Genomic DNA, 15,143 nt, shown 5'->3' on the forward strand with positions numbered 1-15,143 from the left:
TGTTAGTAATCACTCTATTATAGTCATCCATGAATAACAGGATTGTTTGCTAAAGTGTTGTCCTGGAGTGTCTCTTGGATCTGTGTGTTGCTTTGAGTATAATGTGAACCTGTTGACTAAGGAATTTATTATTTTTCAAGTCAATTTGTGCAAGCTTGGGTTTGCAGCCAGGCTCTTTTATAAAGAAAATATTCTAAGGAGGTATTGCATAATGCTTAAATCATGATAATTTTATGTTAAACACTCAGTTGTAAAATGTGATCAGAGTCTCTCCCTTCCTATTAAAATATTCACATAATGAATAGCCAGGACTCACAGAAAAGACTAAATCTTTAGCCTAAGAGGTAAAAATAAGTTAGAGAGATCTTGTTTGCGTTTGTATGTATGTTGTTTTTTGGTCCTTTTGATGGCAGTATTGAATCTGATGAGTGTAACTATTTCATTAACATTTTGGGGGGCACCTTTTGCCAAGTCTGCCAGATGTAATTAATGTCCCTTTGCTGCAGCCTCTGTGGTGTTTTTTTCAATACATACAGTGTCAGGGTGCAGATTTTAGGAAGGGGTATGAAGAGGAGCAACCCCTGAGTTTAGGTAACTGTTTTAATAGAAGGTCGAGGGACAAAGAGCTGCTGGGCTGCTGTTAGTGTCCTGCTGCAAGAGAAGCTGAGCCCAGCACTTTTTGGAAAGTGTCTGTTTAGAGCTGCCAGTAAGTTGCAAGTTTTTGTTGTGTAAGGGAGCAGTTGTCCAAATAAGCCAGGGGCCTGCTGCCTGCTTGGCTCAGGGAAAAGCAGGAACGTGGGAGCTGAGTGTGTGATCAGGCACGAAGAGGAGTTGTCTGAGCTGCAATTTCCCCTCGAGTATCTTCTTTTATTCTCCCTTGATATAGAAAATTTAGACGAACCCCGCTGTGATTTCTTGTGTGAGGAAATAAAAGCATTTTTCTACAGTATCTGTGACCAAATGTCCATCAAGCAAATTGCACAACTGATTTTCTGATTTGGGGATGGAAGGGGCAGTATTTCTTCCAGGTTCCCGCTGCCATGGACCATACTGTTCTTGAGACTCAGGACTGAAAATAATTACCTTGATCTCCTGAATTTAAAATTCATCACGAAATGTCCAGAAAGTATTTTTCTTGTTATCAGTCTGTGTAACACAGGTTCAGGATCGATTGATGAGTATTGTGCTTAGTGTTTTTGTTCTGTAGCTGCAGAATTACATTGCATTAGACATTTTCATAGAACTTTGTTGCTTTTCTGGATTATTCCAGTTGGCAAGGAGGATATCATTTGAAGGTGTTTAGAAGAAGAGGAAGAGAGGTTATCAGAAACATTTTAAAGAAGAGCTTGCTTGATGGTAAATCTTCACCCAGTCTTAGATATATGCATTCATATCTTCACCAAGTCTTGATTATATGGATTCAGATCAGAGAAACAGTGATTGACTCATATTCTGGCAAGTATTAGTAAATATGAGGTGTATGTAGCAAAGCTGGTAACTGTCTTAAAAATATACAAGCATGTATGGACTTGAGGTGAGCTTTGAACATGCACTTTCTCTGAGCAAAGGTGCAAACCTAAAGGGTTAATCACTGTCATATAGCAGGAAGTTTAGGTATTGATTTAATCTGGTTTTATTAACAAGCTTTTTTCTTTCTTTCAAGTAGAAAAATCTAAATCCTGTAGCAAGAAAATAAATTAGAGAATATATTTCAGGAACCACAGTGTATTTTGTTCAGTGCATGTTATTGTAAAGGGCTACAGCCCTAACCAGACATCTTCAGACATCAAACTGCTGCATCTCTCTGATGTGCTGTTTGGTCACATACTAGTGTGCAGTCTGACTACTCCTCTCTGATGTGCAATTTCCCTTTCCTAAATTAAATAATTTAAAAGCTACTGAAAAGCTATTTCCATTACCTCTGATGTTTGCTAATGTCTTAGAGTCTGTTCATAATAAGCCTTAAACAAATCATAGGAGTTTTATGACCGTTGCCCACAGAGAATGTCCTGACATTATCAGTGAGTTCTCAGACGTGTTTGCCTAATATTGCATGTAGCCCATGAACATCTGACAGCCTGGACAATCTGATAGCACTCACATATTTGCTGTTCTGTGTCTGTTAGAAAGGTGGAAAGAAATTAACATCAGCTGGGTCTGAGCAGCCTGAAAGCATCCAGAGATACTGCTGGCCAATCTTTGGGATAAAGCCATTTAGGTTTATTTTAGTAATGTCTTCAGTTTGAGGAGGTTCAGGTAGTGTGTTGTTATTTTTAAAGGAAAGGTACTGCATTTCTTCAGTGGACTGATTTTACTGCTTCTTGGGTCTGAGGTACTTGCTCTATAATATATCCAAAATGTGAAAAGATGGGTTGGTTGTTTAGGGTTTTTTTTTAAATATTTTCCAACTTAACTTAGTTAAAAACAGTTTTGTCTGTCTGCTAAGCAGTCATATGTTGCTTGTTATACAGATTAACTATGTCTTTCAAAGAGTAAACATGTATTTGCTGCACCATCAGACCCCTTATTTCAGTTATGGTATGCAAGTCCTTCTGGCCTTCATTTCCTTCTAGCATTTCTCTGGTGCCCTCACCATAGCAACCAGAAACTCTTAAAAGACAAAGACTATCAAAAAAAAAAAAAGGGAAAGGCAATGGTTGTGCAGTCATGGTGTGTGTGAAGACTGAACAATCTGTTCAGCATTGAGGAGCTGAATGAACATAGAGAAGGGAGAAAATCCCCACAACCCTCCCAGAACCAGGGAAGGTGATGTGTGTTTCTGCAGGCAGGCGGCAGTGCCACGCTGCTTCCAGGGCAGTGAGACCCTGTGAAACAACTCTTTCACCAGCAGGAAAGCTAACTACAGGTTTTAGCTAACAGGACTGTGTGTAACCTGACAGGAAATTAGGATCACAGCTTAAACTGCACTGAGGAGTACCATACATCCCCTTTATATCACTGTATTTGAAGGAAAGCGACAGGTCAGGGTGGAAATGAGAGCAGATGCATTCTTGTACATAAGCTGTTATGTGAGATATACTTCATTATTTTTACTGACATAAGAAGTTGGAGTAGTCAAATTTGTGTATGAAGTTGTGAGTTGAACAGCTGTTTTATGTAAACATAAAAATGCCTGGTGATTGGAATTTAAATGCCCAGTTTATGTTTTGAATTTTCCAAAATGAAAATGTTGAGTGGCTTGTTGAGACCCATTGAATTTGCACTTCCTATTTTTGCACAGCTATTTGGAGCTTGGGTTTGTTTTATTTTTCTGAAGTTGAGCACTGCGTTGGCAGGATCTCATCATGCTCTGCTTTAATTCTGTGTTGGATACAGAGAGTGTCTACCAACCCACCACAGCTCTGCAGAGTGTTCAGGATGATTTTGGCTTGATGCTGCCATTACATGAAGGCCCTGGATCAGGTCTATCCACCGGGATTGCAAAATAAGGGGGGGGTTTATGCTGAGGTTAAAAATGTCCTTCTCTCCTGTGCCTCTCTTCCTTCCTGCCTTGTACATGCATACCCCCCCCTGCCTCCCACACTAGCCAGTCTTGCCCAAGAAAGTGGGGAGAGAACTATGCAGCTTAGCAACTCATCTCTTCAGAAGTCTGCCTTAGCATGCAGCATGCAGACAGATTTTTCTCCTCAAAAACAAGCAATCCCACCCACACTTGAATTTTTTTTTTCTAGCTATGTTATTTTCAAACTATCAGTTCAGAGATGAAGGATGGTTTGATTTATTTTTTCCCCAGCTTTTGCAGTTGTTTAGCTTACTTTATTTGTATCAAGTGAACATCTAGTATTTTTGTAATACCACTCCCTTTTGAGGCAGTTTATTTTCTTAAAAATATCAAAGTCCTTTCAGTTCCTCATATGTTTTGGCTTCTACTGCTCTTTTCTCACAAGTTCAAAAGCCTTTCAGATCCTTCAGAAGCCTTTGGCCACAAAGGGCTCACAACCTTGTACATCACCTGGGGGCCTCCTCACTGGGCAGCCCTCTTGCCTTGTAGCTCCTTCTTCTGGCTTTTGTCTTCTCTGACATCTTCCCAATTTCCTGCTGGGGAGTCATGACTCTCCTCTTGTTGCAATAGCTTATTTAATTGCATGCTTTTGTCGTACAACCTGTGCAGTGTTTTGTTCACTGGGAGACAGGAGCTCAACTCAGCATTTAAGACATACCAAAAAATGTCCCTTAAAGATCCTCTCTGAGCCATGACAACAATTTCAGTGAGAGGGAATTTGTGCTAAGGGTGTTGTCTTAAACCAAGGCCATCCACTAGATGTCTGCGAGGACCCAAGAAATTCCATTGCGTAACTTTCATTTCTGTAGCTGCGATGGTTCATGGTCAAATCACACTCATGTCCTGCACCACGAGTGCTATTTTATTTCCCTGCTTCCTCACCTTAAAAATGGGGTGCCTTTCACTCCTCTCTTATTTCCATGTTGCTGCTTTCCGTTTAGTTTGAACTGCGGTTTCCATTAGATATAAATGCCAACAGTATCCAAAACGATATTTTTTTCCCTCATATCCGTGTTTCTAATGTTCCTGCTGGTTGTTAACTGCTTGGGTTTGGGTTCTTGTAGTCTTGGGGGATGTCTACAGATTCTGTTGTACTTCTGGTGCCATGTTCTTTAGATTATTGAAATCATCAAACAATCAGATCCGTCTTCCTTTGTGTGCTGACTCTTCTATGATCCTCTGTGTAGTTGAAGTTATTAATTGCAAATAGCACTGTAATCTGATTTATTTTCCTAGGTCAGTAATAAGGAGATATAAAATGTACTGTAACAAAATCCACTCTTTTTCTTTCATTTGCTGGTCTTGTAGATTCTGTCCAGTTAAGGCATCAGCTTGGTCTGATGAGGGCAGGAAGAGGGGTTTCCACTGCAGTACAAGTAAAGAATAACAATTAAAGTATTTACTTAGCTCAATTAATTTTTAAATCCTTTTTTTAATTATTATTTTGGGCTGTTAAATAATCCTTTGGTTTAGTACACGCTCTTAACAGTGCCTGGAAAATCCTGGAAGGTTATGACTGATGAGTTTCCTCCCTGACTGCAGGAGGACATTCATCCAGAGTGCCCTACAAGAGCTCTGCCTGCCATCCCTCCTGGTGCATTGACACCACATGTGATCCCTACTCCTGCACTTACTGAAAACCACTTAATTATGCTTAGAAATGTGAGACCCCTGAGGAGCTGAAATTTCATGTCTTCTAGCATTTTAAATTTCAGTGGTTATATTCCATCCAGCAAGATGCATAGTGTGGCTTTATTCCATGAGAAAACACGAGGGAGGGACCCAGACCCACATTCACAGCAGCAGCTCTGAGTGTGGGGATGGCTGGCGCAGGGAAGTCGGCAGCTGGGTGTGCTGGAGATGGGCTTTGCAAAGGAGTTTGGTGCTTTGGGTTTTACTGTAATCATAGGTTATCTCTAGGCTGCTTATCTCAGGAGTAAACATGCTGCTTCAGCTCACAGGAAAGTCAGTGTGTGCTGGGTTAGAAGAGCTGGAAAAACTGGCACAGTAGAGCTCTGTTTGGGGACAGCCTTGCTGTCGGTTGAGTCACTAAATCCAGCCCAGGTACCCTCACGCTTCACTGCAAGTGAAGAGATTATTATAACTTTAGCTAATTCCCTGTAGTTATTACTGAGGCTATTTCTTTCTGTCTTAACACAGAAGCCCCTTCCCCCTTTTTCTTTTCCATGGCATTAACAAACACTTTTTTGTGGCTCTTATCTTCTCCCCGCCAGCCTTAACTCAGTGGCGGTTTTTTTGTGGCCAACTCCACCCTTTTCCACTTGGGGCACCGGCTGTTTGTATCTAAACTCCAGTCTTCAAGCAGCCTGTTATGAGCTGTATCGGCTGTTTGGGTGAAGGTCTTCGTCTCCACGGGCAGCTGTGTTTGCAGCACAGGAGTTAAAATTAACGTCTCTTCACTCTCGAGAACAAAATACCAGTTAAGTTTTGAAACTTTTCTTCAGTGGTTGAGATTTAGCTTAGAGACTCTGTGTGGGCGCGTTTATATGTAACATAGATAAGTGGAGCTATACACTTTTTGAAAATGGCTTTTGGATATATAAACTCTGATTAAAATGGGCAAAAGTGAAAATGGGTGAAGGGGTTTCTCATATTGTTCTGCAGCTTTTAAGTGCTTCTATGAAATGTAGGGGCCTCATGGATCTTTTTTAGCTACTTTCCTTTGGAATGACATGAGACTGTTTGGACATTACTGTAATTAGTCCTGATGTGAGCACATGCTTTCTCCCCTTAAAGGTTTGCGATGGTGTGGAGTATTTGTAGGTGACCTGTATACCATTGGGTTTTTTCTTATTATTTTTTTTCTACTTCTTTTGAGTGGATATATGGAGAAATCAGTGGTCAACTAAGCTCAGAGGACTGAAAACAACATGATCAAAAAGCAGAAGAATTAAAAATACAATAAGAAATAAATGATCTTTCTGTCAAAAATTGCCCAAAATACCATCAATTATACTACCTTTCTTTCTGCTATAGAAGTAATATTACTTGTACAGGTTATAAAAAAAATTCTAAATATAATTGGTAAGAATTTACTGTGAATGTTTTTGCAGATCTTTTTTATAGTCCTCGTTGAATTGAAGTGGGAATGATTTAATGTAATACAGATAACTGTTTATCTCCATCTCCTCCCAAGCAAATGCTTCCATGAATATCATGAATTCCATCTTCCACATGGCCCCCAGGAGACTACAAATGTGCAGTTTCCATATATACATATTGTAAACAAGGCTGAAAGAACATTTCAGCCTTGCAGAGTGTAAAATGGTAGAGTTTCTTTCAGGGGACCTCTTTCAGTAATAATTGAGAAGTAACTAAATATCTTGAAATGACAGAATTTGAAAATAAGTGTAGCTTCCTGATGGAATATATTGGCCGGTCATCTCTGCTATCGTAATAGATCATGGGAACAGAAGCAGAAAGTCACATAAAGCCATCATCTCATGGTGAACCATCAGTAGGGGAGGGAGCTGGCACTGGGATGGCTGGTGCCCGAATGTCTGTTTTAAGTGTTTTGTAACATGGGGGATGTGATGTGCCGAGAACCAAGGAAGTACCTCTGTTGTTTTACATTTTTTTCACTTTTGATAAAATATGGAGGTTGAACCTTGGTTCCTTTTTCTATGCCCTCTGAGCTGTTTGACCACCAAAATGCATCTTCTATTTATCTGAAAAACCCTTGTCTTCTACAGGGGATTGTATAAATCATGCACATCTGATTTTCATTCAAAACCATTTCGGTGGTTTTTCATTCAAAACCACTTTGGTGAGAGATGCTCAGATTCAGGTACTAACCCGTCTCAGGCATGAGTGATGCCAAATCATCTGTTTCCCATTTTTCAGACTGTGATTTTCCATGTATCCCACTTGATACCCTGGGGAACAGCAGTGCGCTAGACACTCAGTGCTGCACTTGAATTTTCAGTGAGAGTTGAGCTTTGTGTATGTAAGAAGCTCCTTACTGCCCAGTGTTCTGCAAATGGGGCTCTGGGCCTCTCGGAATGAACATCCCACATTGGTGGAAGCACCTTACCTTGACCTCCTCACTGGCATTCTGTGGAAATAACAGGGCCTTGCTGCATCTTAAAGGCACATTTTGGGAATTAGTAAGTTAATGTTTGTGAAGCACTTGGATTTACTGTAATTATCTGCCCACAGAAAATCTTGTCAGATAAATAATAATTGTTACCTCAGCAGAGTATGTGCAGCCTCCACAAAAGGCACAGGGCCACATGCTGAGCCACAAGAAGAGAAAAAATACTGACCTGCTTTTCTAGTGAGAATGAGCCACTGTGTGCCAAATGAGGCACGAAGACAAGGTGTCTGTGCTTAAAGATTATTACCTAGGTGCAACAGGGACCAAGACACATCCCCTGTTTGTCTTAACTTCCAGCAGTCCAGGCATCCGCATTGCCATTGGAACACGAGCATGATGGCCATCCTCAGAGCTGAATCAGATTGAAGGGGGTGGGTTTCACATCATCTGCTCATAGATGAAGGATGAAAGTCAGGATGTTTTCTCCAACCACTTGGTGTTTTATACAAGTACTTTGCTTTTCTGGCAGCTGCCTCCCCATAACTGCCTCCCATCAGGTCCTTACAGGCTCTCACTGCTGATGCACCTCCCATACTTCCACTTTTCTCCCAGTTAGGTTCCTTTCCTCACGTAATTCACTGTTTCTTCTTTTCTTTTTCTCATCTGCTGCTTTCTCCTGCTGCATAGATGTTACCTCCATGAGCCTCTGAAGACAAAAATCTGACTTTGCCTGTGCACCTTCAGGCTGCCAAGAGGTTGTTCAGCCATTTGAGGGCTGCCACGAGCATAGTCTGGTCTGTGTTGAGAAATCCATGGAACAGGTCACTGCATAGTCAGTCAGTGGGAATCTTTAGAGGCTTTATTTATCTGTCAAGTCACACACAATCCTGACAAAAATTATTCTAAGGAGAGCATGGGTGTCTGAAAACTCGATCATTAAAGTGCAGTTGTGGAGGCTCAACTGTCCAACCAGGAGGCCATATCAAGTAGAATCTTGAGGACGTTTTTTTAGGAGACCAGTAGTGCTCTCTCTTACAGAGTCAAAACCTGTTGATGAACAGGCTGTCATGAGATTGGTGGATTTTACCCAACAAAGTGGGCGATTTGAAGGCCTGAATTAAAATTCAGTGAGGAAATCACATTTGTCATACAGAACTATCTTCTTTTTTTAATTGAGAGCAAGTACTCCGCTAAGCAAGGCAAACTGCAAGGAGCAATTACATACAGGGAATAGCCTGGAGTTAAAATGGGAGCCAGCTGCTGGTAAAGACACCAAATGTCTTTTTGGAATGAACTGGCAGGAGTGTTCGCAATACACCTCAGCTCGTGTTGTGTGCAGCTTCAGGTACTGCTAGTTTGGACAAAGGCTGGAAGATGCTGCCAAGAAATAATGAGAAAATGTAACTTATAATGGAAGTTTGAAGGAACAGAATTTACTTAGTCCAGAAATGTCAGGATTGCAGTAGTCCTAGGACAGGCATTCGCCGTGGATAGGGGATAATCTGCCTATCATCTCAAAGGAACAGGCTTTGTCCACAGTGCATAGTATATTAAATTTGATACTATAAAAACCTTTTTCATGATATATTCTGCAAGACTGTATCTCTTGGGCTTGCAGACATTTTATTCAGGAAAAGAAGGGAGGGGTTTTCCCTTTGGGAGAAGGAAAGAGAGAGAAGATAGCATCCTGGCATTCCTTCTAGTTTCTGCATGTCTGTGATACTACTTGAGCATGGATGAGCTCCAGTTTTCCAGTTGTTTATAACTTTATCAAATTTGGATGGATTTTCAGAGGGACTACATTATTAAAAAATATCTAGTACTAAAAGCAGCGTATCCTGGTCAAATTTCAAGTACATCTTCCAAAATATGGACAACACTTTAATTATCCATAAAAATGTTTTTATCATTTAAAAAAATACATTTTATCATGTCTTGTACTGGGAAATAGTTAATCCTCTGTGACCAAACTCCTCCTTTCTGCCCCCCAAATTGCAAATACCCAGCATACAAACTTCAGGTCAGATGGTTAAAGTCTGGCAAAGTTATAAGCAGCTAAAAACAAGGTCTAAGGGGAAGTTTCATGTAACAATAAGAGGCAAAACTACCAGCCCCACCTATAATAGAAATATGGTTATCAAAGCCAGGTTTCCTTGATGATTCTCAAATGTTTCTACAGGCTTTTAGAGAAGATCTGGAATGCCTTATTCAAGAACAGATGAAGAAGGGCAATAACCCCACTGGACTGCTTGCATTACAGCAGATTGCTGAATACATTACAGCGAGCACTTTTACAGGTTTTTCTTCAGCTTCACTCAGTAAGTGAATCAAACATATAATTGCACTTTTCCTTTTTTTTTTTTTTTTAATTGTCACTGGCAATGTTGGGATCTCCACTTTCTTTGAATACAAATTCTGCCAGAGCTTGCCTCAGCTGTGAAGTAGTACAGATGGTGGCCTTAACTTGCCTTTTTAGGCTTCTTTCTCCCAGATTCCTTGATTTGTGTAATGATGTACAAAATGGTTGGGATCCTCACACTCCGTTCTATAATTTGCAAATAAGAGTTTAACTGGGTTAGGGAACAAAACGTTGTGCCCTGTTATTATTAGCAGTTTTAACATGAGCATAAACCGAGATGTGAAGTACATTGCCATTCAGATTGTTTATTTTTCTACTCTTGCATACAAATTGTTACTAAAAAAAAAAAAGGGGGGGGGAAGAATACCCTGGCAAATTGAGTCATTACACAAACAGCTCCCACAGTTAAAAACAGCTTGTAGTCTGCACTCCAGTTATAGAGATGTCACTGGGATCTTTCAGTTAACACCCAAGTTCTTCTTTCCAAGTCATGAAGCATTGAAACGCCCAAGTCAATTTAGGTTCTGTGGGTGGACATCATACAGGAGCTTACAAGCCTGAAGTACAGTGGCAGCTGTCAGTATTCGTAATTTTTTGAGAATTGGTCCCAAAATGGTGCTTCAGGGTTCATTTAACAAAACGAGTGGAAGAGAAGAGCAGAGAGCCCAAACAGTCTCATCTTCCCATCTCTGGTTGGTTACTGAAATGATGTGTCCAACTGTTGTCTCTGCTACATTTACCCAGAGGCAGTGGTGACTGATCTCAAAGTGCATACTCTTTTTGTTGAAAACCAAAGTGGCTTTTACTTCTTCTGGTTGTAATTCTCCCTGTAAACAAAGGTTGTAAGCTGTCCAAAAGATATTATGCATTCACGAAGGGGAAAAGGGTATGTTTGTGTAGTCACAAGTCAAAGAGATGAATTGATCTTTGTGATTTCTCTGTTAAGAGGTGATCCCTTCTGTTAATCCCTTTGAGAACTCTTGCACTAATCCTAATTTCCTCATTAGGACTGAATTAAAGTACTGAGATAGCTCTTTGAAGTAGTTATATTGGTGTCAGAAGTCCATAAGGAATGTGTTGTCCTGTAAAAAAAAAACAAAGTAACATGTAAAAATACTTCATTAGTGACAAATGTCTTAAAGCACATTTCCAGTCCTGTATAGGGTATTGATTCAGGAGAGAGCTCAGGAAAACCTTTATTTCACCTCTCTTAGATTTGAAAAGGGAGGAACATTTAAATTCAGGTATGGTTCCTACTGTCTTAAAGTAACAGATGTTTCAGTAACAACCTTAGAAATCCCAGTAGTGAAGTTCCAGTCTAGTAATTGCTGGTACTGCTGGGCTAACAACTTAAATACACTGCATCAGGAAGATTGTGCTAGAAGTCATTTAGTTGTCCAAGTGGCTATCATCTTTTTTTGTCTGTTTCTCAGGCCATGGAATGATTACACCCATCAATGACCTACCTGGGATAGATACCTCCTCGTTTGTTAAGGGAGAAAAACTTACTCGTTGCAAGTTAGCCAGTTTATATAGACTGGCTGACTTGTTTGGGTGGGCACATTTGCCGAATACCTATATCACAGTAAGTATTTTAGAGAATAACATTTTTTATTTAGAATGCTACTTATTCATTCAAATCATTTTTCCCCTGAATAAAGTAAATTAGATCAGTAATCTATTTTATTCTTCCTTTGCAGGTAAGAGTAAGCAAAGAACATGACCATATTCTAATCATTCCAAGAGGTCTGTCCTTTTCTGAAGCTTCAGCTTCTAATTTGGTACGTGATTCACCTGCTGTAATAACCAATGAGGCTCAACCTGTTTTCTGAAATACTTTTGTGGCTGCTAAAATGGACTTCTAATCTATAATCACGCTGTTGTTTGGTTTTTTTTAATATTTATCCACCAGATGAAAAGCTGATTAACTGTTTAGATACTAGCATCCTTTGTTTCTCAGCGTTTCTCCTTAGGTTTAGCTTTACTTTCTGTTGCTTCGTCTTCAGCTTCAATGTGGAGCAGCAGTTTTGTTTCCCTGTCTGATGAAGCTCGTCAAATAGCCTCAGTGTAGCAGTAACCTTTTATAACCTGACAGTATGATAATATGTGTGAAATTACTCCATAGGAGAAGAGTTAGTAGAATCAGCTCTTATTGTTTTAAGTGGGGAAATAAAGTTGAATATCTTCTCTAGGTCCAATAAATGAGCTGAGTGAAGTTACAGGCTGTTATTTAGGCAATGGCAGCTGATAAATCACACATCTTTTGGTGCAGACCCTGCCATATGTTCTTCGTGACAGTAGATATCTGTAAGGAAACTTACCTCCAGGTCAAAAGGGTACCAGATAGAGACTGACAGCATTACATAACAAAACAAAATACCTTGAGATATGACCCTGCTGTTGTTTTTTGTTGATACAGGAATTACAATTCTAATGTTCTCACGAAACTGAAAATTCCTTATGCATTTAATGTTCCTACTGGACATTTCTCAGGGGCTGAATTTTCTTCATATTTAAAATGTAGGAAATGTTAACAAAATTAATTTTTGAAAGTCAGAAACCAGGAAAGGTCAGCTAGACTGAAGTGGAATATATGTTGTATCAGAGTCTTATCCTTACTTCTTCCATGGCTGGACTTCCAACAGCTATCAGAGGCTTGTACAGCAGGATGGTTTATTGACACACAGATTCATGGCTGCTCTCCTACTTTTTTTTTGTGCTCTGAGCCCTAAATCCATAGGGGGGAATTTGGTACTAAATAAGAAAGGGAGGGTAGTTTCTAGACTATTGAAATTGTCGCGAACTTTCTGAATATCATTTGTTTCTTTGGCTCTTTCAGGTTAAAGTAAACATCCTAGGAGATGTAGTGGACCAGGGAAGTACAGCTCTCAGTATTGACAGTGTAGGATTCAGTCCACACGTGGCCATCTACTCCACCCGCCCCGATGTCAGATGTGTGATACACATACACACCCCTGCAACGGCCGCTGTAAGTCTTCCTTCTGGATAAAGAGTAAAAGAAAACAGCTTTACCTTATGAACTTAAAAGTGTGTTTCTGAATCCGAATCACTGCTCATGGCAGTGATTTTGTTTTTGTTTTTAATACCGGCTCTACGCTGGCAAAGAAGAGTCTGAGGTAATCAAATAACCAGAGAAAGAGGGCTGGGCCACTGCAGTGAAATGGGATAGAAATAAAGTGATGCTTAGATATTGTTATGGTCAGGTTGTGGAGGTTGTAAAGCGTAGGGTTTACACAAGTTTCATTTATAGCATCCTAGACAATATATTATGCTATATAGATCATCATTTGCATTATGCAGTTCCATTTTTTAGGTGGTTTAATTAGTAGTTATGTTCAGTTTGGATTTACGTCACTATTAAAATGTCATAGTTAACGTAAATTTAAAATGGTCTACATAATAGTGATAAAAATGTAATGAGGCTTGAAAAAACATATATATTTATCTATAAATATATATGTATTCTTTGACCACAGACAAAAAAAAAAGGGATCGATAATTTCTTTTATACTAGCTTTTTGAAATTATAAATGTGCGAAAGAAGGACAAAAAATTAAGCTTATGCTGAGAATTAAACATGGATAAAAATTCACAAAAATTAACTCAGTTGGGTTAATTTGTATTTTCCTCTAATGAATCTGTTCCTAGGCTGGGTAGCAGCACCTCTGTCATCCTATTGGAAACTAGTCTGGTGGAGGGGGATTGATTCTAAGCTTTCACTGTGGAGAGTTTGTCTCTCTTGTAGCAAAGATACAAAAGTACATCCTGCTAAGGCTTGGGTGGTTGAGATACGAGTTTTAAGTTTCATTTTTTCCTAATTATCAGCACTTCATTTCCGTGAAACAGGTTTCCTCTATGAAATGTGGCATCCTTCCCATATCACAAGAGGCTCTGATTCTGGGAGATGTTGCTTATTACAACTACCAGGGATCTCTTGATGAACAGGATGAGAGAATTCAGCTTCAAAAAGTTCTTGGACCCAGTTGCAAGGTATTCAACCTCCTTCATGCTCTTCATAAACGATTTTCATGTCCTGTGCCAGTTTCTACCATTTAACATTAGTGTCTTCATTTACTAGGTATTAGTCTTGAGAAACCATGGTGTGGTAGCACTAGGAGAGACACTGGAAGAAGCATTCCACTATATTTTCAATGTGCAGCTGGCCTGTGAAACACAGGTGAGAGAGAATTATCTGTATTTAATTCCAAACACTTATGCTGCAAAAGCTTTTTCACAAACGAAATAATCACTGGTGTCCCCAGGTTCATGCATTAGCTGGAGCAGGTGGGATAGACAATCTCCTACTACTGGATCTGCAGAAGTTCAAGCCTTCCACGCACGCCGTGGCAGCAATGGGAGGAGGTGGAGTTAATATGGCTTCGCAACATAAATGGAAAGTTGGGGAGCAAGAATTTGAAGCGCTCATGCGGATGCTGGACAACCTGGTGAGAGCACATGGATGGTGTTGTCCATGTGGTGCCTGTAAGCTTTTGAGTGCAGGATTAGCTTCTGGAAACCAAACAATTTTTTCTGGTTTCTTCGTGATTTTTGAAACGAAGACAGAGTAACTTTGTGTATGTAAAATCTATTCTACTTGGTTTAGTTTGTCATATGTCACTGTTTCTGACAGTGGTATTTTGTCATGATAAGAATTTATAATGCTTTGGACTTTGATTTTGTCCAACCATCTTACAAACATGATTTGCTCCTTAGAGTAGCTTAATAGTAAAAATATATTGTAATTACCACCTAGTAAATAGACATGTCAGATTCCCTCTATATATTTTGTTATTAACTCTAGTATTAGGAGAAGAAAAGGCTCCAGGGAAAACTCAGTGAGGCCTTTCAGTACCTTAGAGGGTCTTATAAAAAGGAGGGAGAGGGACTTTTAATATGTGCAGATAGTGACAGGACAAGGGGCAATGGTTTCAAACTACCAGGTTTAGATTAGATTTCAGAAAGAAATTCCTTACTGTGAAGGTGGTGAGGCACTGAAACAGGTTGCCCAGGGATGTTGTGGCTGCCTCATCCCTGGAAGTGTTCAAGGCCAGGATGGGGACTTGAGCAACCTGATCTAGTGAATGGCATCCCTGCCTATGGCAGGGGACTTGGAACTAGATGATCTTTAAGGTCATCCCTTCCAACCCAAACCATTGTATGATTAGGAAATCAGATGATAATTT

At 39.8% G+C, this 15,143-nt stretch overlaps 1 protein-coding gene across 4 annotated transcripts in view; it reads left to right on the top strand.

Moving 5' to 3' along the window:
* ADD3 (adducin 3) overlaps positions 1–15,143 on the top strand; it is a 62,140-nt gene that overhangs the window by 38,289 nt on the left and 8,708 nt on the right. For all 4 annotated transcript variants that reach the window (XM_018069300.2, XM_018069302.2, XM_018069301.2 and 1 more), the window contains exons 3-9: positions 9,760–9,898; positions 11,373–11,524; positions 11,640–11,720; positions 12,779–12,928; positions 13,807–13,950; positions 14,039–14,137; positions 14,223–14,405. In XM_018069300.2, coding sequence (XP_017924789.1) covers positions 9,760–9,898; positions 11,373–11,524; positions 11,640–11,720; positions 12,779–12,928; positions 13,807–13,950; positions 14,039–14,137; positions 14,223–14,405 — 948 coding nt within the window. The remainder of the gene's footprint in view (positions 1–9,759; positions 9,899–11,372; positions 11,525–11,639; positions 11,721–12,778; positions 12,929–13,806; positions 13,951–14,038; positions 14,138–14,222; positions 14,406–15,143) is intronic.

The sequence above is a fragment of the Manacus vitellinus genome, unplaced genomic scaffold (genome assembly GCF_001715985.3).
Source record: "Manacus vitellinus isolate BGI_N305 unplaced genomic scaffold, ASM171598v3 scaffold_15_pilon, whole genome shotgun sequence".
Classification (NCBI taxonomy): Eukaryota; Metazoa; Chordata; class Aves; order Passeriformes; family Pipridae; genus Manacus; species Manacus vitellinus.